At 44.6% G+C, this 26,361-nt stretch overlaps 2 protein-coding genes across 7 annotated transcripts in view; both read right to left on the minus strand.

Annotated features, from left to right (window-relative positions):
• Positions 1-16,787, minus strand: part of LOC116978117 (regulator of G-protein signaling protein-like) — a 34,245-nt gene extending 17,458 nt beyond the window's left edge. The window contains exons 1-8 of the mRNA XM_033029140.1: positions 16,768-16,787; positions 14,508-14,584; positions 10,702-10,775; positions 9,631-9,705; positions 8,180-8,309; positions 4,551-4,691; positions 3,592-3,699; positions 2,486-2,647 (exon numbers count right to left, since the gene is read on the minus strand). Coding sequence (XP_032885031.1) covers positions 2,486-2,647; positions 3,592-3,699; positions 4,551-4,691; positions 8,180-8,309; positions 9,631-9,705; positions 10,702-10,775; positions 14,508-14,584; positions 16,768-16,787 — 787 coding nt within the window. The remainder of the gene's footprint in view (positions 1-2,485; positions 2,648-3,591; positions 3,700-4,550; positions 4,692-8,179; positions 8,310-9,630; positions 9,706-10,701; positions 10,776-14,507; positions 14,585-16,767) is intronic.
• The window catches only part of cep350 (centrosomal protein 350), a 120,227-nt gene continuing 109,795 nt past the window's right edge, over positions 15,930-26,361 (minus strand). For all 6 annotated transcript variants that reach the window (XM_033028348.1, XM_033028347.1, XM_033028346.1 and 3 more), the window contains 4 exons: positions 24,865-25,257; positions 22,386-22,532; positions 20,125-20,247; positions 15,930-18,697 (listed from right to left, as the gene is read on the minus strand). In XM_033028348.1, coding sequence (XP_032884239.1) covers positions 18,533-18,697; positions 20,125-20,247; positions 22,386-22,532; positions 24,865-25,257 — 828 coding nt within the window. In that variant the 3' untranslated portion in view covers positions 15,930-18,532. The remainder of the gene's footprint in view (positions 18,698-20,124; positions 20,248-22,385; positions 22,533-24,864; positions 25,258-26,361) is intronic.

Here is a 26,361-nt window from a genome sequence, read left to right on the forward strand (position 1 = left end):
GAATTTCTGTTAATAATTAGAAACATTGTCTTTTAAAACTTAAAAATACCATAATACATAAACAAATTAAAGTAATATACAATAAGTTTAAAAAAAATATCACTTAACTTACCCAAAACGACACAAAGTGCTGGAGCAACTCAGCAGGTCAGGCGGCATCTTATAGAACACTGATAGGTAACGTTTCGGGTCAAGATTCTTCTTCAGACTCAGATGCTGCCTGACCTGTTGAGTTACTCCAGCACTTTGTGTCATTTTGTGTATTGAGCAGCATCTGCAGTTCTTTGTTTCTACACTCGAAACATAACGTGCCTCCTACCTCCTAATCGCTTGTGATTCTCGACTTAGATGAATGGAGATTCCAATGTGTCCAGTTCGGAAGAGCGGATTCCCCACTGGAATCGCAGTCAGTCTGTCTTCCCATAATAAACCTCAGTTGGAGTCCAGCAATGGAACAGATTGACCGATCTCACCAGCTCATCGTGGAGATGCAGTGTGGCCAAGGCATTTACCAGAGAGCGGCTGAACACTCATGCATCCTCTCAGATCCACCCGCCATGGCCAGCACGGCACTGCCCATTTTTTATGTGCCACTGATCAGCAAACCTGGAGACATGGCTCCCTACACCAACATCCAAGTCATTGATTTAAAAATGAAAAGCTGACCTGATTGCACATCAGTCGCTTTCTTCTCTTGCCCTATCCTTGCTCTCCACGTGTTCACAGCTGGGTGGGCCGTGAAGTGGGCAGGGGTGAAAAGAAAGCCGTGGACAAGGAAGAGAGAGCAACGGAGTGAGAATTAACAGCCTTGAACAGCACAGGAAGGGTGAAAAGATAGACATGAGCCTGTCCACCAGGAATAGAAGCAAGGGAAGTGCGGTAAACAGAAGCCTTGGTGGAGACCATCAGAGATGCCGCATGCGACATGAATCAAGAGCAGCAGCACACAGGCTGAAGACAAACAAGAACAATTAATGCAAACAATGAAAGTTGTGACAACCTGACAGGGTCAAGTCTTGGAGACATTCAAGTTGAGTGAGGTTGAGTGAAGTTGATTGTATAGTACTCTGTCTAAAACAATCAGTTGGCTTCTGAATTACAGAGTCTACCGCTGGCCACGGGACTTCTAGGCATTCTGTGTAAGAGCTTTAACAGTTAAACGTAGGATCTGAATGTGTAGGTTTCAATGGAGAAATGAAATGAATGGGGTGAGGTAGATAAGGTAAATGGAAAGAGTGCAAAGATATAGGTAGAACAAAAATAAATGTCAGTAAGTTGAAAGGGAAACATCCAGGAGTGGGGGTGTAGAGATAGGGGAGGGTGGGAACTATAAAGAGGGGTGACTACAGGGTCAGATTCAGTACTAATGTTCTTCCAGGAGTCACACATGACTGGAACGGCAGCAATACCGCTGATGACAAAAATTTCGATTGCAACTGCGGCAAAGGGGAACTTTTAATAGCATGAATAGGGGCAACCTGGGAGATGAAACTTAGAAAGTAGGCAAATATTTGAAAATAAAATACTTAAGTGAGGAAGTCAGAAGGAGGGTAAATAGTGGTGGTGTTGCCCACAGCCTGCCATTACCAATTGTCCTTTCCCTGGGATGGAATTCCGGATTCATTAAAAAACGCATAAAGTCATAGAGTCACAAAATGCTGGAGTAACTCAGCTGGATAAGCAGCATCTCTGGAGAGAAGGAATGGCCATGAAGTCACAGTCATACAGCATGGAAACTGGCCCAGCCCGTCCACGTTGACCAACTTACTCCATCCAAACCAGTCCCATTTGCAAAGGTTCACGTGCAGTTACAAAGATCTTTAATGGACACCAAATGCCGCAAAACGTAAAATTGCAACAAGAAATTCTACTTGGCAAAAGCCTCCAATCATGGATGACATAAGTAGTCATTGAATCTAATTTGCCTGCAGTGGTGAGGAAGAAAGTAGGCCTGAACACAGAGAGAAAAATCCCACTTCTTGTAAAACTGTGCCAAAGGCACCTATCCATCTAAACAAGAAGTTATGTCCCGAGTTTAACAAAACAACAAACAACAGCACATCTGACAGTGTTGCATTCTGTCAGCATGGGACTGAAGTGACACCAAAAAAAAGTAAGTGTCTGGAGCAAGATTTATAGCACAGCCTTCCAATTCAGAGGTGGAAGTGTTATTGCTGGACAGGCACAGATGTATTAGAAAATGGTTGGGCCCTTGAGTACGAAGAAGAGAATAGAAAGATGACCTGAAATGTCACCTATTCCTTTTCTCCAGAGATGCTGCCTTACCCACTGAGTTACTCCAGCCTTTGTGTGTCTATCTGCTGCTCACAGAGACTGCCGCAGCATGTAGCAGTAACATGGAGTATACCGAGGGCCAGAAACAAAGAAAATAATCCACGAGTGACCTAGCTGGCACCGCGGCTTTTGATGTAGGACGACTCATTCCATCTGACTGGTTGCCATTCAGAGCCCGTCAACCCCTCACCTGTAAAACCTCCGCAGGTGGACATCACGACAGACCCATCCTGCAGGTGAGTGGCCTGTAACGTGCGGAGCTGAGCAAAGTACTGGTCTCGCTGGTTGACGTCAATCTCGTTGAGTTTCAGCATCCTCTCCACCCTCACCCAGAACTCCGCCAGCTCTGCTCCTGCACAACACATCAACATCCTGTCATTGCGGGGCAATGCTCTAAACTCCAGCAACAAACCACAGCGAGTAGCCCACGTGCGCACACGCGCGCACACACATGCACACATGCGCACGCACACGCACACACGCGCGCACACACACGCGCGCACGCACACACACACGCGCACACGCACGCACACACGCGCACAGGCACACGCGCACACGCACACACGAGCGCACACACGCGCGCACACACACACACGCGCACAGGCACACGCGGGCACACGCGGGCACACACGCGCACACACGCGCACACGCGGGCGCACCCGCGGGCACACACGCGCACACACACACGAGCGCACACACACGAGCGCACGCACACACACACACGCGCACAGGCACACGAGCGCGCACACACACACACGCGCACAGGCACACGAGCGCGCACACACACACACGCGCACAGGCACACGCGGGTGCGCACAGGCACACGCGGGCACACACACGCACACACACACACAGGCACACGAGCGCGCACACACACACACGCGCACAGGCACACGCGGGCGCGCACAGGCACACGCGGGCACACACACACATGCGCGCACACACACGAGCGCACGCACACACGCGCACAGGCACACGCGGGCACACACACGCACACACGCGGACGCGCACACACACACGCGCGCACACACACGCGCGCACACACACACACGCGAACACACACACGCGCGCGCGCCCACATGCGCCGGGCACACACGCACACACACGCGCACAGGCACACGCGGGCACACACACGCGCACGAGCGCACACACACGCACATGCACACGCACATGCACGCACATGCACGCACACGCACGCACAGGCACGCACACGACGGGAACAAGACTGCCTAGGGTGTTGGGGCCTGCTTCCATCGGCACCTCCTCCCATCATTGCATCCTGTGGGATTCGCCTACCAGTTGTCCCCATGAGAAATGATCGAAAGCGCCTCATCCCCTGCACGCTCCCGATGCAGCGTTTCAGCAGCCACTGGTCCCATGTCTTGCTCGGCTGTGCCTTTTCTACTGGAACAAAATGAGAGTTTGTGGCAGGAGTAGGGAGCTGGCACCCCGCAAGCCTTTTAGACAATAGGTGCAGGAGAAGGCCATTTGGCCCTTCGATCCTGCACCGCCATGCAATGTGATGATGGCTGATCATCCCCAATCAGTACAGTGTTCCTGCCTTCTCCCCATATCCCTTAACTCCGCCATCTTTAAGAGCTCTGTCTAGCGCTCAGTGGATCAATTACACAACTTGGCATGGTGAACCGTGAATCAGTATGTCGTAGCAACATACAGGAGTCCCCACATTTAATTTTGTTCATTCACTTTATTGTGATCTGGCTGTTTGTAGCAAGGCCAGTGTTTACTGCCCATCCCTAATGACTTCTCCGAAATTGGAGGTGACCTATCTTCTTTAAACCACTGGAGTCTTTCTGGTGAAGGTGTTCCCACAGTTGGGGAGGGCGTTCCAGGATTTAGACCCAGTGACAGTGAAGGAAGGCTTTTGGTACATTGTCCTTCACCAGTAGTGGTACTGAATACCCTTGATATTGGGTATAAAAGTCATGACATTATGTTACAGTTGTACCACCTTGTACACGAGCACTATCCTACACACAAGGAACAATTTACAATTCTTACCGAAGACAATTAACCTACAAACCTGTACGTCTTTGTTTTGTGGGAGGAAACCCGAGCACCCGGAGAAAAAACACATGGTCCCGGGGAGAACGTACAAACTCCGTACAGACAGCACTCGTAGTCAGGATTGAATCATGTGTCTGGCGCTGGAAGACAGCAACTCCCAAGCTACGTCACCGTGCTGCCCCAAACCCAGAACAACCAGGATGACAACCCCAAATTCTGGTACTCACCCTTGGCCGCCTCATGGCCCAGCTGGGTGCTGGACTCCTGTGATTTAGAGCTTATTGAATCAGAGGACACGCTGTCTTCAGAGAACTGCAATGTTTCGAGAGATTCCGACGATTCCTTAGGCACGGATTCATATTTGGGTGCTGTGAAACAGAAACATTGCAAATAGGAAGCTGGGATCAGGAAGGAAAACCCAAGAGCAAGATACAAACCTCCAAGTGCAGCTTTATCCCAAAACAAAATCAATTGTGATCTTAGCGTAATAGAGAGCGATGATGTTAGTTCTGATGACAAGGAGGAGTGAGTGGTTGGTGGAGATGAGAACCAATAAAGGCAAGAGGTCACCTATGGGATTGGCGTACAGGGCCCTGACAGTAACCACAGGGTCAGGCAGAGTATAAAGGATGAAGTAACAGGAGCTAGTCGGAAAGGAACAGTCATAATCTTGGACAATTTTAATCCCCATGCAGAATGACAGTTGGGCAAAGGCAGTCTGGATAGGGAAAAATTAGTGTTTTGGAGATAAATTCTCAGAACAGCAGGTCCTGGATCCAACCAGAGGGCAGACGGTTCCAGACCTGCTATTGTGTATTTAGTCAAAATGAAAGACTTTACAGTGAAGTAATCTCCATGTGACTGCAGTCATAAAGTGGGTGATTTTATATTTCATGTTCATCAGTTATAGGAGCAGAATGAGGCCATTCGACCCATCATGTCCACTCCGCCATGCAATCTGTCGGGCTGATCAATCTTTCTCCCTCAACCCCAATGATATAAGGTAGACAGAAATGCTGGAGAAACTCAGCGGGTGCAGCAGCATCTATGGAGCGAAGGAAATAGGCAACGTTTCGGGCCGAAACCCTTCTTCAGACTGATGGGAGGTGGCGGGGAGAAGAAAGGAGAAAGGAGAAAGGAGGAGGAGGAGCCCGAGGGCTGAGGAAGGGGAGGAGACAGCAAGGGCTAACAAAATTGGGAGAATTCAATGTTCATGCCCGCAGGATGCAGACTCCCCAAGCGGAATATGAGGTGCTGTTCCATGAATATGAATTCCACAGATTCACCACCCTCTGGCTAAAGAAATTCCTCCTCATCTCCTTTCCAAAGGTACGTCCTTTTATAATGAGGCTATGGTCTCTAGTTCTCCCACAAGTGGAAACTTACTCTCCAATTTAGTTTGAGGAAGAGCAGAATGGATTCAAGATGAGTAGTTTAAAAATAAATGAGGGCATTTCAAACAGTATGGAGCAGAGGGAGTTAAAGTGAATAGGCAAATCAAGTTACAGGTTCAGTCAGTCAAGATGCAGCACAGACAATGAGAGGGATATTTGCAAGGAGAGAGAAATATTCCAAAGGGAGCAAAAGCATTTTGTTGCAGGAACACCAGTGACAGGTCAGAAGTTTGTGTGGAAGAGAGAAAGAGTAAGAGAGTAAGAGAGAAAGAAAGGAAGAAAGAAAGAAAGAAAGAGAAAGAGAGAAAGAGAGAAAGAGAGAAAGAGAGAAAGAGAGAAAGAGAGAAAGAAAGAGAGAAATAGAGAAAGAGAAAGAGAGAAATAGAAAGAGAGAAAGAGAAAGAGAGAAAGAGAGATCGAGAAAGAGAAAGATAAAGAGATAAAGAGATAGTTAGAGTTTAATGTTAGAGGTTGGAATTAAAGACATAGTAGAGACACGCTTGAAAACAAGTCATTTAGACAAAGTCAACAATGTTTTGTGAAAGGAAAATTACTTTTGACCAATTTACCATCGATTTTTGAAGCGCGGTGGATTGCGGGGAACTGATACCCAACAGCGATTTCCAGTGGGCATTTAATAAGTTGCCATATCCAAGGTAGTTATGGAAAGTAAAAGCTCATTGTGAAGGAGGTGTGTATTGGCATGGGTGAGTGAGAGAGCGCAAGACTGCATGGAAGAAATAAGCATCCATCTATCCCCATCCTGTCCTATCAGATGGATTCTGAATGAAAGAAAGAAAGAAACCATGACTTATTTTTGACTAAGTTAGTGCTGTCCATGACAGCCGAAAGCACTTCATAGCCAAGTGGTCCTTTTGAAATGTGACCAGTGTTATAATGCAGGGTTGCAGCAGCCAATTAGTGATTACATATACTGTGAGGACTACAAATGGAGTCTGATGAAAGGTCTCGACCTGAACCGTCACCTATTCCTTTTCTCCAGAGATGCTACCTGATCCCTTGAGTTACTCCAGCATTTTGTGTCTATCTTTGGTGTAAACCAGCATCTGCAGTTCCCTTTTAAACACATAGAGGAACTCCTCGGTTGTTTAAAATAGTGTCATGCAATTAATTCTTCTTGAGAGGGCAGACAGGGCAGTTCGTAAACAAGAGGACATCAGGGATGATGTCGGCTCCTTCTGCTACAGTGGAGATGTTAGAGAACCAAAAAGGTTGATGAGAACAAAGCCATAGATGTTGTCGATATGGACTCAGGAACACATTTGATAAGGTACCTGCTCTGGAGTGTAGATCACATGGGATCCAGGGAGAGCTGGCCAACTTGATAGAGAATTGGCTTCATCGAAGGAAGCAGAGGATGATGGCGGAAGGTTGTTTTTCACTGGAGGCTGTGACTAGTGATGTGCCTCAGGGGCCGGTGCTGGGTCCATCGCTGTTTGTGGCGTATATGGACGATTGGGATGAGAAGGTAGAAGGCAGATGACACCAAAGTGGATGGTATCGTAGATAGTGAAGATGGTTATCATATCAATAATTACAGCAGGAACTTGATCAGTTGGGCAAGTGGGCTGAGGAATGGTTAATGGAGTTTAATCCGGATGCGAGGTGTGGCATTTTGGGAAGTCAAACCAGGGCAGGACCGTCACAGTGAATGGCGGGGACTGGGGAGTGTTGGAGAGCAGGGGAACTAGGAATGCAGGTACATAGTTCCTTGAAAGTAGCATCACAGGTAGATAGGGTGGTCAAGAGGCTTTCAGCATATTGGCCTTCATCAGTCAGGACATTGAGTATAGAAGTTGGGGTGTTATGTTACAGCTGTCCAAGACAATGCTGAGGCCGCATTTGGAGTATTGTGTTCACTTTTGGTCGCCCTGCTATAAGAAGGATGCCGTTAAGCTGGAAAGAGTGCAGAGAAGATTTCCAAGGATGTTGTCAGGACTCGAGGCCCTGACTTAAAGGGAGTCTATTTTCTATGTTTCTATTAGTGGAGTCAAGGGATATGGGGAGAAGGCAGGCACGGGTTATGGATAGGGGACGATCAGCCATGATCACAATGAATGGCGGTGCTGGCTCGAAGGGCCTGCACTTATTTTCTATGTTTCTATGTTTCTATGAGAGGTTGGGCAGGCTAGGACTTTATATCTTGGAGTGCAGGAGGCTGAGGGTTGATCTTATGGAGGTGTATAACCTCATCAGGGGAATAAATAGGGTAAATGCACAAAGTATTTTTCACACAGAGGGTGGTGAGGGCTGATAGATAGGAACGGTTTAGAGGGATGTGGGCCAAACCTGGGCAGGTTGTAGTAGTATAGATGGGGCATCTTGGTCGGCATGGGCAGGTTGGGATGAAAGCCTGTTATCGTTCTGTATGACTCAATGACTGGGTAAAATGTATGGAACTGTTTAGACTGCAGCAGGTAAAATGTTTGGGCCGCACTCACCTGCCAGACCGGGCAAAGTCATGCCCAGCAACAGTTGGCACAAAATGAAGTGAAGGTACAGGTCTGTCTTCAGGAAATGCTGCAAACGATGATCTTCCAGCCACTTCAGAAACCCGCTCATGTGTTCCCTCTGAGGTCAAGCACAACAACCAGTCTTTCATTTGACAGAGGCAGCAATTAACACCAGGAACCCAGTGGTTCAACGAGTAACCAGGGCAGAGTGGTAGTCATCTGATCTGTGAGTGCAGGTTAGATCAGTGAATTCACTCTTACACCTATTCACTGCTGTTTCTCCTGACCTGCTCTGTCTGTATCAATCTGTGGGTTTACCCCAGAGCTGTTCACCATTGTTCTCCCAAAGCTTCAGTCTCTCTGACTTTATTTACCAATGTATTTCTAATCTTGCCCATATTTTCATGCCCCTTGCAACTCCAAATATTCTGGGATGTAATTACTGTTTATTATTCACACCTCACATCCCCACCCTCACAAGCTCACTCACACATTCATACTTGCTCACACCCACTCACATCCACCAACACCAACACACACACACACACACCTTCGCACTTGCACTTTCTCACTCACACCCTCACCAGCACACTTGCATCCTCACCCTCACACTCACCATTACACCCTCACACTCACCATTACACCCACACACTCACCATTACACCCACACACTCACCATTACATCCACACACTCACCATTACATCCACACACTCACCATTACACCCACACACTCACCATTACACCCACACACTCACCATTACACCCACACACTCACCATTACACCCACACACTCACCATTACATCCACACACTCACCATTACACCCACACACTCACCATTACACCCACACACTCACCATTACACCCACACCATCACACTCACTCCCTCACGCTCACATCATCACACCATTCACATCCTCAAATACATTGAATACTTGTTTACATATCTCTTACGCTGATGCAAGCAAGATTTTCATTGCTCCGTTTCAAGACATATGACAATAAAACACTCGTCTCTTGAGACTCCACACTCACTCCCTCACCCTCAAACCCTCACATTTGTACCCTCACTCACACTGTCACACACACACACCCACACCTCAGTCACACTGTCACACTCACACCCTCACACCCACGGTCACACTCACACCCACACAATCATGCCCTGAGGCTCACTGTCACACCCACCCCCCCACACCAACACCCTCACATTCACACCCCCACACTCACACCGATAGGCACTCACGTCCCCACACCCTCATATTCACACTCTTCAAGCTCCCATCTCCTGTAGATGTCTGTGTTCCAGAGTGCAGGACTGCCAGGGCAGATCTCACCGGCTGTGGGTCTCTGTAACACACGTTGCTCAGCTTCACCATGAGCTGCTCTGCTGGAGAAACGTTCTGTTTGAACACATACGTGAACACGGTGCAGACTCACCAGGTTGGACGGCAGTTCAGGGTGAAGCTCCCAAGATTTGTCTTTTAAAATATAGATTGGAGTCTGTCCAAATACCTGAAAACCAAACCACAGCACAGTTACTGCCACTTCTCACAGGGATATCTCTTTCAATGAACATTGCTTGGCAAACCTCAGCCACTGAGAGCTAACCATAGAAAAGGCATCATAGTAACACTTAAATGCAGCACAAATATTGCTCACTGGCAAATCAGTCAGTAAAAATCTTCAGATGCTGAAAATCTAAAATAAATCTTCATTCTGAAATATCTCTGTTCCTCTTCACACAGATGCTACTTGGCCTGACGTGTTGAGTCAGTACGCACAAAAAGCAATGAAAGAATGACCGTTTAATGAGAAGATTGGATTGTGGAATAAATATTGCTCGGGACCCAGTGTTGTGGAGCGGGGATATCTGGGGGTATTTAAAGAAAAAGTAGACAAACTTATAAAAGGCCATGGAATTGAGGGCTGTAGGGGACAGGCACAAACGAGGAGGTGAGTCCTGGGACAGATCAACTAACATCACCCGAACCATCACCCATTCCTTCTCTCCAGAGATGCTACCTGTCCCGCTGAGTTACTCCAGCTTTTTGTGTCTGTCTTCATAATGAATGATGGGGTAGGTTTGAGGGGCCGAGTGGCCTTCTCCTAATCCGATATTCTGGAGTTCTTGTGACATGAGAGTTAACCCTTCTGCGTGGAAGAAATGTTTTCGAAAGCAGCAGAGGGGATAGATAGGGACGCACTGTAAGGCCACAGCAACAAGGTGGCATCTCCGGCAGTGTGGCACTCCCTCAGTACTGCAACAGTGAAGATTCTCTACCCAAACCATCCGCTTTCCATTTCCCTCCACAGATGATGCGTGGACCACAGATCTCCTTTTGTTTTGAGCAAGATACTATGGGAACAGCATCATTTAAAATGGATTAATACCTGGCGCGCCTATCGGAACTCTCCCCCCCCCCCCCCCAATCCCTCAATGTGTTACCGGCCCTTCAATTTGCCTGTGTTGGCAGGTGAAGGGGATCCGTACAGAAGACCATCACTCACCGGTAAGTTGAGAAAGGTGTTTAAGAAATCCACAAATATATTGTTGTTTAACAGCTTGGGGATATTCACACGACCTGGTAAACAAGTAGGAAATCACGAGTTAATGTGGGGCGATCTGAGCCACAGGAATCTCACATTCATCTGGTTATACTGTAGGGTCGCCAGCACAAGCAGGGCATCAGGTCAGCCATCAAACCCTCCCCCTCCCCCCCCCCCCAAACCATTGCAAAAGCAATTGAGGTTGCCACAACATCGACTTCACCAGGAACTTACTGCAGACTAACACGAGCTTCGAGGTCAGATTCCAGACTGTCACACTCTACTGGCAGCTTGTTGCACCATTTACAAACTGTCCATCCTCCACCTCAGACTGCTGCCTGCATGTCTGTATTCCCTATGCCTCATTGTATACAGCAGGTGCAGGCAGAGTTCCCACTGGGCAACTCTCCCATTTACACTACTCAATGGGACTTAGATCATAGATCATAGGCAGTATAACATCCCTCTGCCTTCACTGACACTATTGAACCCGCTGAGTTCCTCCAGTAGTTTGTTTTGTTTGCTCCAGATTCCAGCATCTGTCATCTCATGTGCCTCTACTCTGTCAGCCACGTCACACTGTTTGCACATCTGACACCGGACTCCCAAAACCGTCACCAAGCTGTGCTATGGGAAGAGCTTAGCAGGTAGACAAAGGAACAGCTTCAAAGATGTGCTCTAAGCCATACCCAACCTCTCCTGGGAATCTCCAGCCTATGAAGGCTTAAAATTAAGGAGAAGCCTACAGGTTGTTGTTTACCTTGGGTTCATGTACCACGAGGACACAGACGGCCACTAGTGGCTAGAGTGCCATAATGCACACGCTACCCACCCACTCCACCACCTGTCTGTGGGTCCCCTAGTCTGTGAGTCTGGAGTTCCCCACACTGGCCACACACATCAGCCTCCTCATGACTCGAGACACTGGAGTGAAAATGAAACACCCTTGTTCCATGGGATCACCTAAGATGCCCATCGCCGAACCAGAGGAGTACTTACAGGACTGCTTCGAATCGCAGGACTGAGTCTCGTGCAAAGATTCATTAGAGGGCCCAAATTAATATGCAAGTCATCACCGAGAAATATATTTGTGGATGAACGTACACCTACAAAAAAAAATCCAAGTCTTCTTCAACCACGAGTTCTGGATGAATCAATAGATTCAGAATCTACTTTGGCATTTAAGATTAACCGTGCAGAGTCACACAAGAGCCCAGGAAGGACTTACTAAAAGTCAACGTGAAGACACATTTCAGACTAAGCTGAACAGATGCTCGACAGCAGTGGCACAGATTGTACTCTATCAACTCCTACAAGGTAAACGTGGATAAAATATGTGGCAATGATGATGCATCACTCAGAGTCATAGAGTCACACAGCATGGAAACAGGTCCCTTAGCCCAACACCTTCATGCTGACCAACATGTCTCATTTAAGCTAGTCCACATTTGGACCATATCAATCTAAGTCTTTCCTATTCATGTACCTACCCAAATGTCTTTTAAATATTGCTATAGCGCAGCGCCGCACATATTCCGGAAGTGGCGGCGCTGTGAAACGGCTGCGGCTCGCCTGCAGTCTGTCTGTTTTTACTTTTTTGTGTTGTTTTTTTTGTCTTGTTCAGTTAAACTTTTGGTTATTAGGTTGTGTTATGTGTGGGGGGGGAGGGGGGGTGAAACAGGGCTTTCTGTCTCTCCCTTCGGGGGGAATGCGACTTTCTTGTCGTATCCCCCTTCTCTTCCCCCGTCTGAGCTGAGGCCTAATGGCGGAGCTGGCGGCCTCCAACCTGCGACCGACCACGAGGATCCGGAGGTAGAGCCAGCCAGGACTTACCAACGCGAGGCTGGCCATCTTCGAGCTGCGGCGGCGTTCGGGCAGCGGCACGACTCGGCGCTCCGGTGAGGGTTGACGGTGCGGGGCTGAGACACTCCTGTGAGGGCGGCCCGGCTCCCGGCTGGAAGGCGCTCCCGTGAGGGCAACCCGGTGCGGGGCTGAGACGCTGCCGTGTGGGCGGCCCGGTGCGGGGCTGAGACGCTCCCGTGGGGGTGGCCCGGTGCGGGGCGGAGACGGTGCTCCGGTGGCTGAGGCGGCGGCGACCTGAATCCGGGGCTCGGCCGCGGGCCAGTGGATGACATCGTCGGGAGCTCGCGGGTCACAGGTTGATGCCTGTTTTCCGGAGCTCTCGTGGCAACAGCTGCGTCCGCTGGACTGGAGGGCGGCAGCTTCGACCACCCCCGGGCCGCGGAGCTTGAACCGCGGGACTGACTTACCATCGCCCGGGGGGTATCGCCTCAGCGCAGAGGGAGAAGAGGAGGGAAGAGACAGCAACCCTAAGACTTTTGCCTCCATCACAGTGAGGAGGTGCTTGGTGAACTCACTGTGGTGGATGTTAATTTGTGTTTATTGTGTGTTGTTTATTATTACATGTATGGCTGCAGGCAACGACATTTCGTTCAGACCGAAAGGTCTGAATGACAAATAAAGGATTCAATTCAATTCAATTCAATTCAATTCAATTCAATAGTATTTGCCTCAACTACTTCATCTGGCAGCCTGTCCCATACACCCAACTGTGTGAAAAAGTTGCCCCTCAGCTCACCACTAAATCTTCCCCCTCACTTTTAAGCTATGCACTCTACTTCTTGGTTTCAGACTCTGGGACAAACACTGTGCATTCTCTCTATCTATTTCCCTCATGCTATTATACACCTACATGAGGCTCTGTCTGTAGAATGCAACATCTATCATCCGGGCAATGCTTCCTGCTATCGTCTGGCAGGAGGTACAGAAGCCAGAATTCCCACACCACCTGGTTCAGGAACTACTTTTCAACAAACATCAGGGTTTTGAACTAACTATCACAACCCTAAGGGTACTTCAGACACAGAACTGTACTATATGGACTTATTTGTGACTTGTATTTGGTTTTACAGTCTTGTTTTTGTTTCGCAGTCTTTTTCTTTTCACTACCTTGCAGAATATATGTACATTTTTTTGTTGGTTGAGACTATGTGCCTGTGATGCTGTTGCAAACAAGCTTTTCACCGTACCTGCACATCATTGTACAGGGTACTTGTACATATGACAGACTGGTCAACTGGATGTCACAACTCGTATTCACAGAGAGGCCCCAGTTGGGATACACACATCTGTGTGAGACTATGTGCCTAAAATCCCGTTTCCACATTGCATTACACCGGGTGCCCGAGCTGCGTTTCCTGTGACATTAGGGAATCGAAGCCACCTGCTGGGTTTCTCTCCCTCCCACACACCGGGAGGTGTATCCCAGCGGCAGCTGCCCTCTGAGTTGGGGACCCAGAGCCAGCGCAAAGTCCCGGGGAGTGTGCAGCCCGAAAGCGAAAACAGCAGGGTGTCTGTGCAGCCGACGGTCTCCACGTTCAGCTACAGCTTCACGGTGCGACTCGACCAGAAATTTACACCGCGTGGAAAAGCGCAGTTGGCTTGTGACTCACTCATTTTTGGTTGCAGGAGTAGGGGCAAGTTCCACACTGAGATATCCGCAGAGTCGGCAGGAGGCCGAGAGCTTGTTCCCTACGTGTCAATGTCTGGGATTGTGACGCTGTTAAATTCAACACCGGTTTTATTTGAAAGCAGACAAAATCAGCAAGCAAGTTACTAAGATGAACGCCTTGATCTTCTGAATTATTACTGGGGGGACTGTTATGAAACCTCGTTAAAGTACAGTGATAATCTTTTGCGGGCAGGATAATTATATTTGAGGAGGAGAGAATTTAACTAAAACTCACGAAAGTTTGACAGGATTTCGAGAACAAAATGTTCTTTGTATCGTGCCCGCCTTGATCCCAGGATGGAGCAGAATGTTCTGTGAACAATTGAGTGTTTTAGAAGTGTTATTGAATACTTGTATTGGGGGATTTTGTCTGTTGCTGCCTGCTCAAGAAGCGTATATTAGGGGGGGCATTGACAGGACCGAGGATAACCCTGCCCCAAATAGTGCAGAAATTGAAGTTCAACCCACAAACGTGCTCTGACACGGTGGCGCAGCTGTAGAGTTGCTGCCTTACGGCGCCAGGGACCTGGGTTCGATCCTGGGCCTATAATGGGTTATTGAAAGGCCTGCTTCTCTGCTGTGACTCCAAATCAAGACTGTCATTTCCACCACTGTTGCCATGTTGTGTCACATTAGCTGCAGGTAGTCTGTTGAGGGCAAGGTTTTTACCTCTTACTGCTTTACTGACCACATGGCAAAAACAGTACTGTCCTTCAGAACTCAGTCAGCTCCATCCGTGGTGATGCTCCCAATCCAATCTTGACGAGGGGCACTTGAGTCTCCAGGTGAACGACATTGGTTGTTCTGCTGCTTTTAGTGCTTCTGCCAATGTTACCATGGAGCAGCACTGATTCATCAATTGAGGGAGGTCAGTTGAGGTAATCAAGTATCCCTTCCATGGGGTCTGTAGTCCATTTGAGAGCACAAGGGACATCCCCTCCACTTTTTGGACCTTTGATGGGTCTGATCTGTCAGTGGACATGATGTATCCAGGGATTGTGAAGGATGAGTCTTGATATGATGTCCTGATTTATTATTCTGCATTGTAACAGCCTGTTGGACAACACTCACAAGACACCAGATATATTTGTGATGTTGGTTGGCCCGTGTGATTATATTATTTTTCTGCTTTAGTGTAGCAGATAAAATAAATTGCTTGTGGGACTATTTAAGAAGGCAGTTATGAGTCAATTGCATTGGAGTCACAGGCAGTCAGACCAGATGATTGCTCCTTTGAAGGTAATTATTATACAAGTTTTCCTTTAAAAAAGTAGACATTTCAGATTATTGAATTTCATAGCTGCCATGACAGGGTTTGAAATCGAGTCTCTGAAATATTAGATCAAGGTTACTATGTTTTCCAGCAATCCCAGACATGAGATGGTAAGAGAAACTAGAGTTTTAACATGAAAGAGCTACATGGTGTCACCTTGTGAAAGAGGGCAATCCCATTGTGAAAACTACCATCTCATCTTGGAGATAGGTAAAGGCAGGTAAACAAGCCCTAGGCATCAGACTTCATCTGATGTAAGCATTGTCTGTCTCAAGGAACATTCTCTCTTCATCCATTGATGCACTGGACAATCCTTTACCTGATTTATGGAAGTGATTACCGTCAACCATGCCACTGATGAGAAAGGAAATTAAAAACTGAAGCTGCTTAGAAATCAATAACGATTTATTTACAAAATTCTTAAGTATTAATAAGTCAATTTGTTATCAAATATATATATAGTTATGTATACACAGAAAACCCTATTTTACATTGCCATACTGCACACATTAGCCCTTCCCCATAAAATTACAAAAGGGAAGGAATTGCCTCAGAGAGGAATGCTCAACCAGTATTTACACACATTCACACAATTATACAAATACACAGTCAAGTACTCCTTTGTGTAGCTCTGCACTATATAGTACACTTAGGCAAGTCCCCTTGTATTAGTCTACCCAGCAGAGTGAAAGAGACCGGGCACAATGTAATGGGAGACAAGGAACAGCACTGAGCACAGCAGCATTTGAACTTCAAGTTCTTAATAAATAGGTTTCATTATCTTATTGTGTCATCGAGCAGCCTAGAACTTGTGCCACATATATACTTGAGAAAGCCTGTACAGTGTACAAGTAACTAAGGCAATTATTTTAAAATCGAGCCCTATGGATAAACTGGTCATAACATCCCTGAACAGGCTGAGGATTAAAGCACTAACTAACTACTGAGTAAGTTGTGTTTATCAATTCTTGGCTTGAATCCTGTGGTTTGCATTTCAACCCATGTCTGAAGGGACTGTCAACCAGAACCAGCATTGTGTTACTCCAGCAGTCAGTGAACATGGGGGTTTTGTTTAGTAGCAAACAGTTTGGTAAGAAGCACGTTTGCAATGCTGCTCCAGCTCCTTTGGTACGCTGATAATTACAAGAGAGGGGGAAAGAGAGTAGGAGACAACCAAAGATGTTAACTGAGCATTGAAAAATATGCATCCGCAATAACTAACCTCAAAGCAATCTGAAACATTGTTTACCTACTCCAAGTGGAACCAACCCACAATGTTCAGATTGCATTCCCAACCTGTCATGTTAGAGCAGCCACATTCCCAGGCTATTTCTACATTACTATCTTTCCCTTCAACATAGAAGGCCACTTGGTCCATCTAGTCAATCCCATACCCACACTCATTCCATGTAACCTATTCTAATCAACTCCCTCCAGATTCTACTCCACACATAAACACCAGGGGCAATTTACAGAGGCCAATTAAACTACCAACACATGCCTTTGGGATGTGGGAGGAAATTGGAGCACCTGGGAGAAGCCCAGCATCATGGTGAGAATGTGCATTCTCCACACAGACAGCACACAAGATCAGAATTGAACCTGAGTGAGAGGAACCATGAGGCAGCAGCACTACCAATATCCAACATACCAATATCAGCTGTGACACTGAAAAAGGAAAAAGGTCAGCCAGCATCTCAGCTCGAGAGCCTTGCTGAAAAATATCACTCTCCTCATCAAGACTGGTGATTTTCTCAACCATGCATTCAGCATCTTGCACTTGGTATCAAAGGTAGAGGTTAGCTCTATGTTGAAACTGAGTGCAAGTTGGAAAGCAACTGACCACTCAGTCAATTAAAAACGTATTGTGTCATGTGCAGTGATAGAGAGTCAAGGATTAATCTTGGTTCAGTGAGGTCAGTCTTGTGTTTCTCAAGAAAGCGAATCTGAGATCTTGCATCTACTTTGACAGGCAACTTCTTGAAATACAGCACTGTCACAAGAAGATCCGAGCAGCCAAGAGATGGCAGAAGTAGTATTGGTGTTTGAAAACTTGACCAGATATATTTGCAGAACATTAGAGTGCAAGTACTTGGATAGGAGCAGCACCTAGTGAAGGTGACAGAAAAGAGCAATTCCCACCTGAGGGAGCAGCAGTGTTGTATATTGTTTAGTTATCACCAAACAACTTTAAATCTCTTAAAGGGTTTTTAAACCACTTCCTTCCCTCTGCCAAGGAATCTTTCTTCAGGCACACGGTTTACCTTGGAGTGCAGCATACGAATGAGTGCAAAGAACAAACACTGTACTGACTGACTTCAAGTCACCAAGTTGTTGTGACCCAAATTATTGATCTTACTTTTAAAACAGCTCCTGATTCGAAACGTGATCGCAAATGTCAACTTAGTGTGCAACAATTCTCGTAAAATAATCTCAATAGAGCCCATTTAATTGAATAAAACACTGTTCTTCCTTCTAAAATAATTTAAAAACAAAAGTTAAGGAAGCATTTTTCTATGTCAAACAATCTTTTTGGCCTCCACTTCAATCATGCAGATACATTTCTAACCCAGAGATCACATTTATCCTCAATGCATGGTATCTATCAGTCATTCAACTCTCAGAGCGAGCAAAATACCAAACACTGATACCATAGCACCTCAAGATACACAATCACATTCTTTTAAAAAGTAAACACAGGCATAATCACAAAATTAATGTGCAAATCTCTGATTCAAAAGTATGCTATAGTTTAGATAAATAAATGGGATAATAGATATAAACGAGAAGGTAAAATTGGCACTTGTGGCTTCCACATGCTGCCTATTTCAGAATGTGGTTAGTATCAAAAACCATTGACTCATTCAAGAATCAACATGCCAGGTGACAACCCAATGGATGTGATGGTTCGGAGCTTTTTGACTTGCTCAAGAACAGTCAGGCCAGAGTTCCTTCTGTTGTCCAGTTTGGTGATGGTAGAGCCGGAGTTAGGATGGAGTGAGCTTTGACCGTTTCTCGTGAATCTGATTTAGTACGTTTATTGTGTCTTTTATCAGGGCATCAAAAATCCCATCTGCCAACTGCATCTTCACACACAGCTCATCCTCGTCGTAATTGACCCATTGAGCTTCTTCCTCATGAAGCTCCTGGACCTGCAAAAGGAGATATTGTATTTATGTTTAAAAGACGATATGGTACAGCTAAACTATCTTACACCTAGTTTGTACATAGTCTTAATCTAACGCTTATCCTAACTTCAGGATTGCCTCAACCTCAAGGTTCTAGGGTGCCCACATTCCAAACAGCAGTATTATGTTAGATAGAAGCTCCAGAGAGTCTGGTGGAATATCAGTGGGTATCTTGAATCAAATGATATTAGGGTTTAAAAGATTAAATTATAAAGAGATGCATTGACTGGATTGCATTGTTGGAATGCAGTTTCAGGATCTGTTTCACCAAGGTGTTTAGAGATGATTCAGGGATTTGTTACAGAGAAACTAATTCTGTTGACAGAACCAGCTTCAAGTGAGGGTCAGGGTCATTCCAGGGTGTTGTTGAAATTTGGAGTTCTGGTTCAAAAGCTCAAGGCTGAGGACTGAGAAAAATCTTCTCAATCTCTGTTTTGAAGTGTAATTAGATGGCAGCAACAAGATTATGAAACAAGACATGTAGTGGAGTTACTACAGATTAGCCATGATCTTATTGATTGATGAAACAGGTTTGAGGACAGAATTTCCTATGGTCTTTTATCATGATTTCAGCACCCCGCAGTGGGTCACCATTAGAATTCACAACACTGAGATGAACACGATGGGGTACATTTCTCTGGAATTGGATAATTAAATCCAGTTCAAAATAGGCTATTTAAAAGATTTCTTTATCCTTTTTGGAGTATTGAGGATAAAGAGCAGGAACACAAACTGTTCAGGGATAATAATGTCACTCACAGGCCAGACACATGTCCTGCGTAGAAAAAAAGATTAGCATAATGCTGCTAAGACAGAGACACTTTTCCAAAGCAGCATATCAAACGCTTTGGTTTGTATCTAGACCCAACATGGAATAATAAACCACTATGTTGTATTTTTAAGGGTTTAGCAAGGAGGCTTTAAAAACACATGCAGTGGATACATGAATCTCTGTCAAGGCTGCCACTTATTGCTTTCCCCAACCCTCTCCTACTGAAAAGATGCAGTCTTCTGGGAACATTACTCCCCCAGTACTGCAAGAGGGGAGGGAATCCAGGATTTTTTTGAACAAGTGACATAAAGGAACAGCAGTGTCTCCAGATGGTATGCAATTTGAAGGAGATATTTTTCTTGAGCATCTGATGTATTTATATTCAAAGTGGTGCTATCATTAGGTAACATATAATACAATTTTGAAAAGTTCCTAATTTTCAGTTTAACTTGAAAACGGAACTATTTTCTATGTATAGACAAAGAAAACAGGCAAAAAAACATATCCTATACCATTTGCAATCTGTTGGGGTCACGTGTGCAAAGATGCTGTCCTTAGTTTTAATTAAATAGAGCCAAGTAAAACTATACAGCTTTAGAAAATGAGACTTTGGATTTACCAGAATGTGATCAACTCTGTCCCGTTTCTTCCTGCCAAATTTCATCATTTTTTGCCAGTCGGTCTTGTGGTCTTGTTCTTTACTGATCCCAAACAACTTCAGGACTTCATTGGAAATGAAAGTCTGTGGGCAGAAGTATATGATAAATGGTTGTCACTTTTCAGAACACTGACAACATAGCCCCCAACCATTCTATCCTCTCTCAACAGTTTTGGTCTGCCAATTTCTTATTTTGATCTTATTTGTCACTATTCAATGTGTGGAAAACTCAAAGCACCAGTCAAATTTATTATGTGAGTGATAAGCATTTCAGACTGAAGATAAACTCAAATACCTCTGCAACAAACTGGAAATCGTTTGTGGAATCACATTCTATTACACCACCAGAGGGTAGCAGGCTGCTCACAGGTACTGGTAGAGTTCAGATTAATAAAGCATTGTGGAAATTTAAAGAAACAAAAGTGAAGGAATTTTAAGGAATCTGCTAGTCCTGTCCCTCACTTAGCCTCCCAGTCGCACATGCATTGAAAGCAAGCATCGCCAGATTCAGGGACAGCTTCTTCCCGTTCAGTTATCAGGCTTCTGAACAGTCCTTCCATAAGCCAGGGTACTGTTCGATTCACCATTATCGGATTGGGGATATTGGACTTTATCTAAGGAACTGATGCACTACAATGCGGAGAACTATATTCTGCACTCTTTATCTTTCCCTTTGCTCAATTGATTGTACTTGAATTTGAACTGATTATAAACATATATGGTATATCAGATCTGTTTGGATAGCATGCAAAACAAAGCTTTTCACTGTACCTTGGTATATGTTACAATAATAAATCTAAACCTAGTTCATCCACCTTATCCATCTGACCTCTTGCATGGAAATAAATGCAATTCAATCCAACAGCTCGTTCAGTGCAGTGTTCAGGGGCAGTGGAAGTGTCGTGGACTTTCCACATCGTACAGGAGGAGCATACCCCTGCTATCCCTGCAATCTCTACGTCACTAGCTGCCATTTCTACAGTAATAGATAAAGGAAAAACACAGCCTGCACCATATTGCCTCATCACCCTCTACTCAGCCTCCACGCCGAACTCTGAACTTAAATCCTCAGCATTTATCCTCCACAACGCAACGGCACTCGACATGGCCGTTCCCAAAATGGTCTCTCTGTTGGTGCCTGCCTTCCCTTTAATATACCCACGAGGACCAGGCACTCCAAGATGCTAACTGCTTTCAGCTGCTCAGCTTAAGCTGACCTTGTTAACTGGTCAAGAAATCAGAATCCCTGCCCTAACTCTTCAACCATGCATTCATCTGTCCTATCATCTTATTCCTACCATGTGGCACAGGGAGTAATTAGAGATGAATACCCTCAAGTTCCTACTTTTTAACCTTTTGCACAAGTCCCCATATTCATCCCACAGGACCTCAATTATTTTACCTCCCTATGTCTTTGGTGCCATTGTGTACAACCATTTCTGGCTGTGCACCCATCATTCCCTTGTAAAGAAAAACCCGTCTAGTGCATTACCTTTAAACTCTCCCCCTTACTTTATAGCTTGACCTTCTAGTATTTGAAATTTTCACCCTGGGGGAAAAAGACCCCACACTCCAGAGAAGTAATCCAAGTTTGGACAACTTCTCCTTATAGCCAATAGCGTCTAATCCAGACAGCATCCTTCTGCACCACCCACAAAGACCATATAATTCCTAGTTAATAATAATCAGCAATGTGTCTTTGAGGGGAAAAAGAATGGTTCATCCAATGTTAACTGTAAAATTACTTTGTTATTTTGCAGGTCCATTGACAATTAATGATCTGTTTTATAAACAAAATTTAAGATATACTATCTCATCTGTGTGCTGGGTGCTCTCTATTGTGGCATTCATTAAGTGAGATTAGTCATTAGTGAAACATCATGCTAACTTACTTTAATAGGTGCAACATTTAAGAATATAAGGGTGTTTTGTTTTTATAAAAGTATTTTGGTACGAAGCTGAGAAAAGTTACACACGTTTACAAGTTTATACAAAAATCTATACATTGGAGATGCATGAAGAAAATATAAAATGTTGAGCTAAGAAAAAACAGGAGTAATTTCTACTGTGTTTTGGATATGAAGTATAATTATATCAATGACCAGCAAGGTGTGAGGCCACTTTGCAAAATCAAAGTCATTTGCTAATGCAGTCTGCACAATTCAGCTAGAACACTATAATACTATACTACTGATAACCAAAGATTACTTCAAAGTTCTTACCTTTACTTCACTGATATCCTGCGGATTCTTCACTCGCCTGAAATAAGTAGAGCTGTTTCTGCTGGATTTCATCCATGGGGGCTGCCTGACATTGGGGTCTTCTGCAAAAATCTCGCTGAAAATCTCTCTTGTTAGATTAAATACAGCCTGGAAAAGGAAAGAGATTAACTAGTTTCTCTCATTCCAGATAAACACGACATTTATAATTCCCAACAATAAAGAAAAGCAATGCAAAATGCATTATTGCATGAATATTAACTATGAATCAAGGGATAAATACAGAATTATGTTCATGCAAAAGTGCCATAGAATAGTCATATAGTATGGAGTTATGCCGTTAGGGCAAACTCATCCATGTGAGCAGCTCCAGTTAGTTAGTCCCATTAATCTATGCTAGTCCCATTTTCCTGTGTTTGGCACATATTCTTCTAAACCTTTCCTACCCATGTACCTGTCCAGGTGTCTCTTCAATGTTGTCATTATACCAGTGTCAAGTACTTCCTCTGGCAGCTAGTTCCATATACTCAAGATACTCTGTGTGAAAATGTTGCCACGGTGACTATTAAATCTTTACTTCATCTTCAACTCGTGCCGTCTAGTTCTCGATTCCCCTACCCTGGAAAAAAGACTCTGCACTCACTCTAACTGTTCCCCACATGATTTGATACACCTCCATAGATCATCCATAGTTAAAACCGAGATGAGAAGAACTTTTTTCACACAGAGAGTGATGAATCTCTGGAACTCTCTGCCACAGAGGGTAGTCGAGGCCAGTTCATTGGCTATATTTAAGAGGGAGTTAGATGTGGCCCTTGTGGCTAAGGGGATCAGAGGGTATGGAGAGAAGGCAGGTACGGGATACTGAGTTGGATGATCAGCCATGATCATATTGAATGGCCTACTCCTGCGCCTAATTTCTATGTTTCTATGTTTCTATCTCTCAACCTCCTGCACTCCAAGGAATAAAGTCTAATCTCTCCCTATGAACCAGGCACTCGAATCCTGGCAACATGCTCGTATACCTTCACTGCACTCTTTCTAGTTTAATGCATCTTTGCTAAAGAAGGTGACCAAAACTGAACACAATCCTCAAGTGCAGCTTCACTGTCAGCTTGTATGACCGTGACGTAACGCCCCAACTTCTATACTCGTACAACTGGTGACATAAGGTTCCAACTCCTATACTTATAACAGTACCCTAACTTCCGTGGATTGGCACCACTGTGCAAAAAAATTCTCTGAAACTTAAAATTAGATGAATCATCACTATCATTCAAGCATCATTCAGACAAGAGAAAAAAGTAATCAACTTCTAAAATTCTGTTATGATTCAGGTAAAGTATCAGATGAAGAGCAAGGATTCACAGGTTTTAATTTGGACTGCCCTTTAACATTTCATTCAAAAACAGGCCTAGGAATCAGAGACACAAAAGAGGAATGGGAGGAACTGAAATTATGATAATTGTTAAAGACCACAGGTCATAGATAGGCAGCATAATGGGAAGTTAGAGGATGCAGTTTAATTCATAGAAATCTAATATAATCCATTCCTGAAGTATAAGGAAAAGTTGTACATCTGGAATGAAATGTTTAATAGTTAGAAAGAGGTACAATAGTGATCACATGTACATTCTTTTAGGAGTAATAAATAAGGCCGGCCACAAAGGAAGGTAATCAGATGACTTTAACATTGAGACAAAACATAAGTGTGAGGAGAAAATGATTGGCTCATTAAAACATTAGTTGTAATATTCTGCATCATTGTCAAGTATTTGTAGTGCAATTTTAGTAACACAGAGGAGAAGAAGCATAATGGTATCAAAGCAGATTTGAGCAGGACTTTTCACACCAAGAATAAAATATGGTCTGATGGTGAAGGATTATGAGACAAAAATGTTTAATATTTATGCTGGTAGGCAAAAACAGTGACAAAAGAGCAAATGTAAGGCACGAAAAGGAGCTTATAAAGATATTGATAAAGAATGGCTGGAAGAAAGCATGAGAAATTACCCAAAGCAGGAGGATGAGCGGAGTCAATGAGTAGGTAGAACTATGAGAGACGGGTCTCACAGAGAGGGCCCACCCTCTTTGGAGAAACTGGAATACTCTCTAATTGGTGAAACTAGAAACTGAGCAAAAGTAAAAGAATTGAAGCACATGGAGGCATGTCACAGTCAAGGGCCAAGTGCGGTTAAGATGGGTATTTGGTGGTTGGCATGGACAAAGTGGGCTGATGATTCTGATTCTGTGCTGCCTGACTTCCATTTAATAATATATTAGTTATGTATATGGTCATCTTAACTCACTGTACAGCATCAGCCACAGTCTGAAGGGTCTCGACCTGAGTTACTCCAGCATTTTGTGTCTACCTTCAATTTAAACCAGCATTTGCAGTGCTTTCTTACACATCACCCATGGTATACTCCTTAGCAAAGTAGTGAGATACAACTTGTCTTTGAATTCAAGAGTTGGTGCTCACCTCACAATAAACTCTTCTACTGACACTCTCTACATCTTGGCCTTTGTTATTCCCAAAATAATCCTGGGGCAACTGAAAATCCCACAGATCGTGTGCCAGCTCTTGCCACTTCCAAAGTTCTTCAGCAGCTGCATGGACCAACTTCTCGACCTCCAGTGCATCATGAGGTACAGATAAATGTTGTTCTTCATGGACTTTCAGAGCCACAGCCTTGGTTAACTGTGGTTCCAGTTCTGGCCCTGGCTGCTGCACTTTGCGAGAGCTTAGTCCAAAGTCTTCTTCAAACCAGTCCTGCTCATCTCCCAGGTCATCCAGCAGCTCGCGACTCAATTCAAGCTCCGCAAGGCGCTTGGTCAATTCTTCTTGCCCACTCGTGCCAAACACTGGGCTGCCCTGTCACAGACAACCAGAATCAAATTAAAAGTCACAAAACAAGCAGCAAATAAATGGGCAAAGCAAGACGAAAATAAAATGTGGAATTCAAACTTTAAACCAGAAGCCAAAGAATAGAGGTAATGTAATAGTGTTGCTTGAGACTGTGGGATGGATTAGACACTGGCAACAATTATCTTCCAAATTTGAGGATTATGGACATGGATTTCAACCCAGAAGACAACAATCTCTAATTAACAAGACATTTTTCATTTTGTCATTCTGCATTTTATTTAGTGGATTATAAACAATTCATAAATTTAAAAAAAATGAGGATCAAAATATTTACCGGAAACAGGTTTAAAAATATAGTAAAGCTCCAATAATTTAGCACTCATGATTGTGGAGTGAAACTTGATTTTCCAGACCTCTGGACATAATTCCCATTAAATACCCCACACATTTTTAATTTTTTTCTAAAAAAAGATTGAATGTATATTATAATAAATTTCCCAGTAACTACAAAGGGGGTGTGGGAACCAGGAGCCTGGTGAGTGGGGGAAACATGATCTGCTCGGATCCCAAATGATCGGGATTTCCAAATGGTCAAATGGCAGATCATTGGAGTTCTACCGTATCTTCGACGTTCCTTAAATTTAAACCCACACTGCAAACTATGCTATCGATATGGTGTGACCAACATTTCTACTCTAATAATTACTTCTCTGGTCAAGGGAAATTTAACAGCAGTGATGTGGGGGACGTTGAGGAAGACAGGCCATGAGAATTTCTGCTTCTGAATGGTTCAGGTCAGTTATGTTATGGTGAAGCTCAACCGAGAAAACGAGAAATTTGGTGGTTCCTTCAAAGATGAATTGGCAATTTAAAATCTGACATTAGATTTCAGATAATCAAAGTATTCAGGGACATAAGAGTTAAGAGTCCATTATAAAAGATGAAGTTTCTGAGGACTTAGAAGCACGTGATAAAATAGACCGAAGTCAGCATGACTTTGTGAAAGAGAGATCTAGCCTGACGAACCTGTTGGAATTCTTTCAGGAAATAAATAGAATATAAAAGGAGAGTAAGTGGATGTTGTTTACTTGGATTTTCAGAAGGCCTTTG

Source organism: Amblyraja radiata, chromosome 10, assembly GCF_010909765.2.
Source record: "Amblyraja radiata isolate CabotCenter1 chromosome 10, sAmbRad1.1.pri, whole genome shotgun sequence".
Classification (NCBI taxonomy): domain Eukaryota; kingdom Metazoa; phylum Chordata; class Chondrichthyes; order Rajiformes; family Rajidae; genus Amblyraja; species Amblyraja radiata.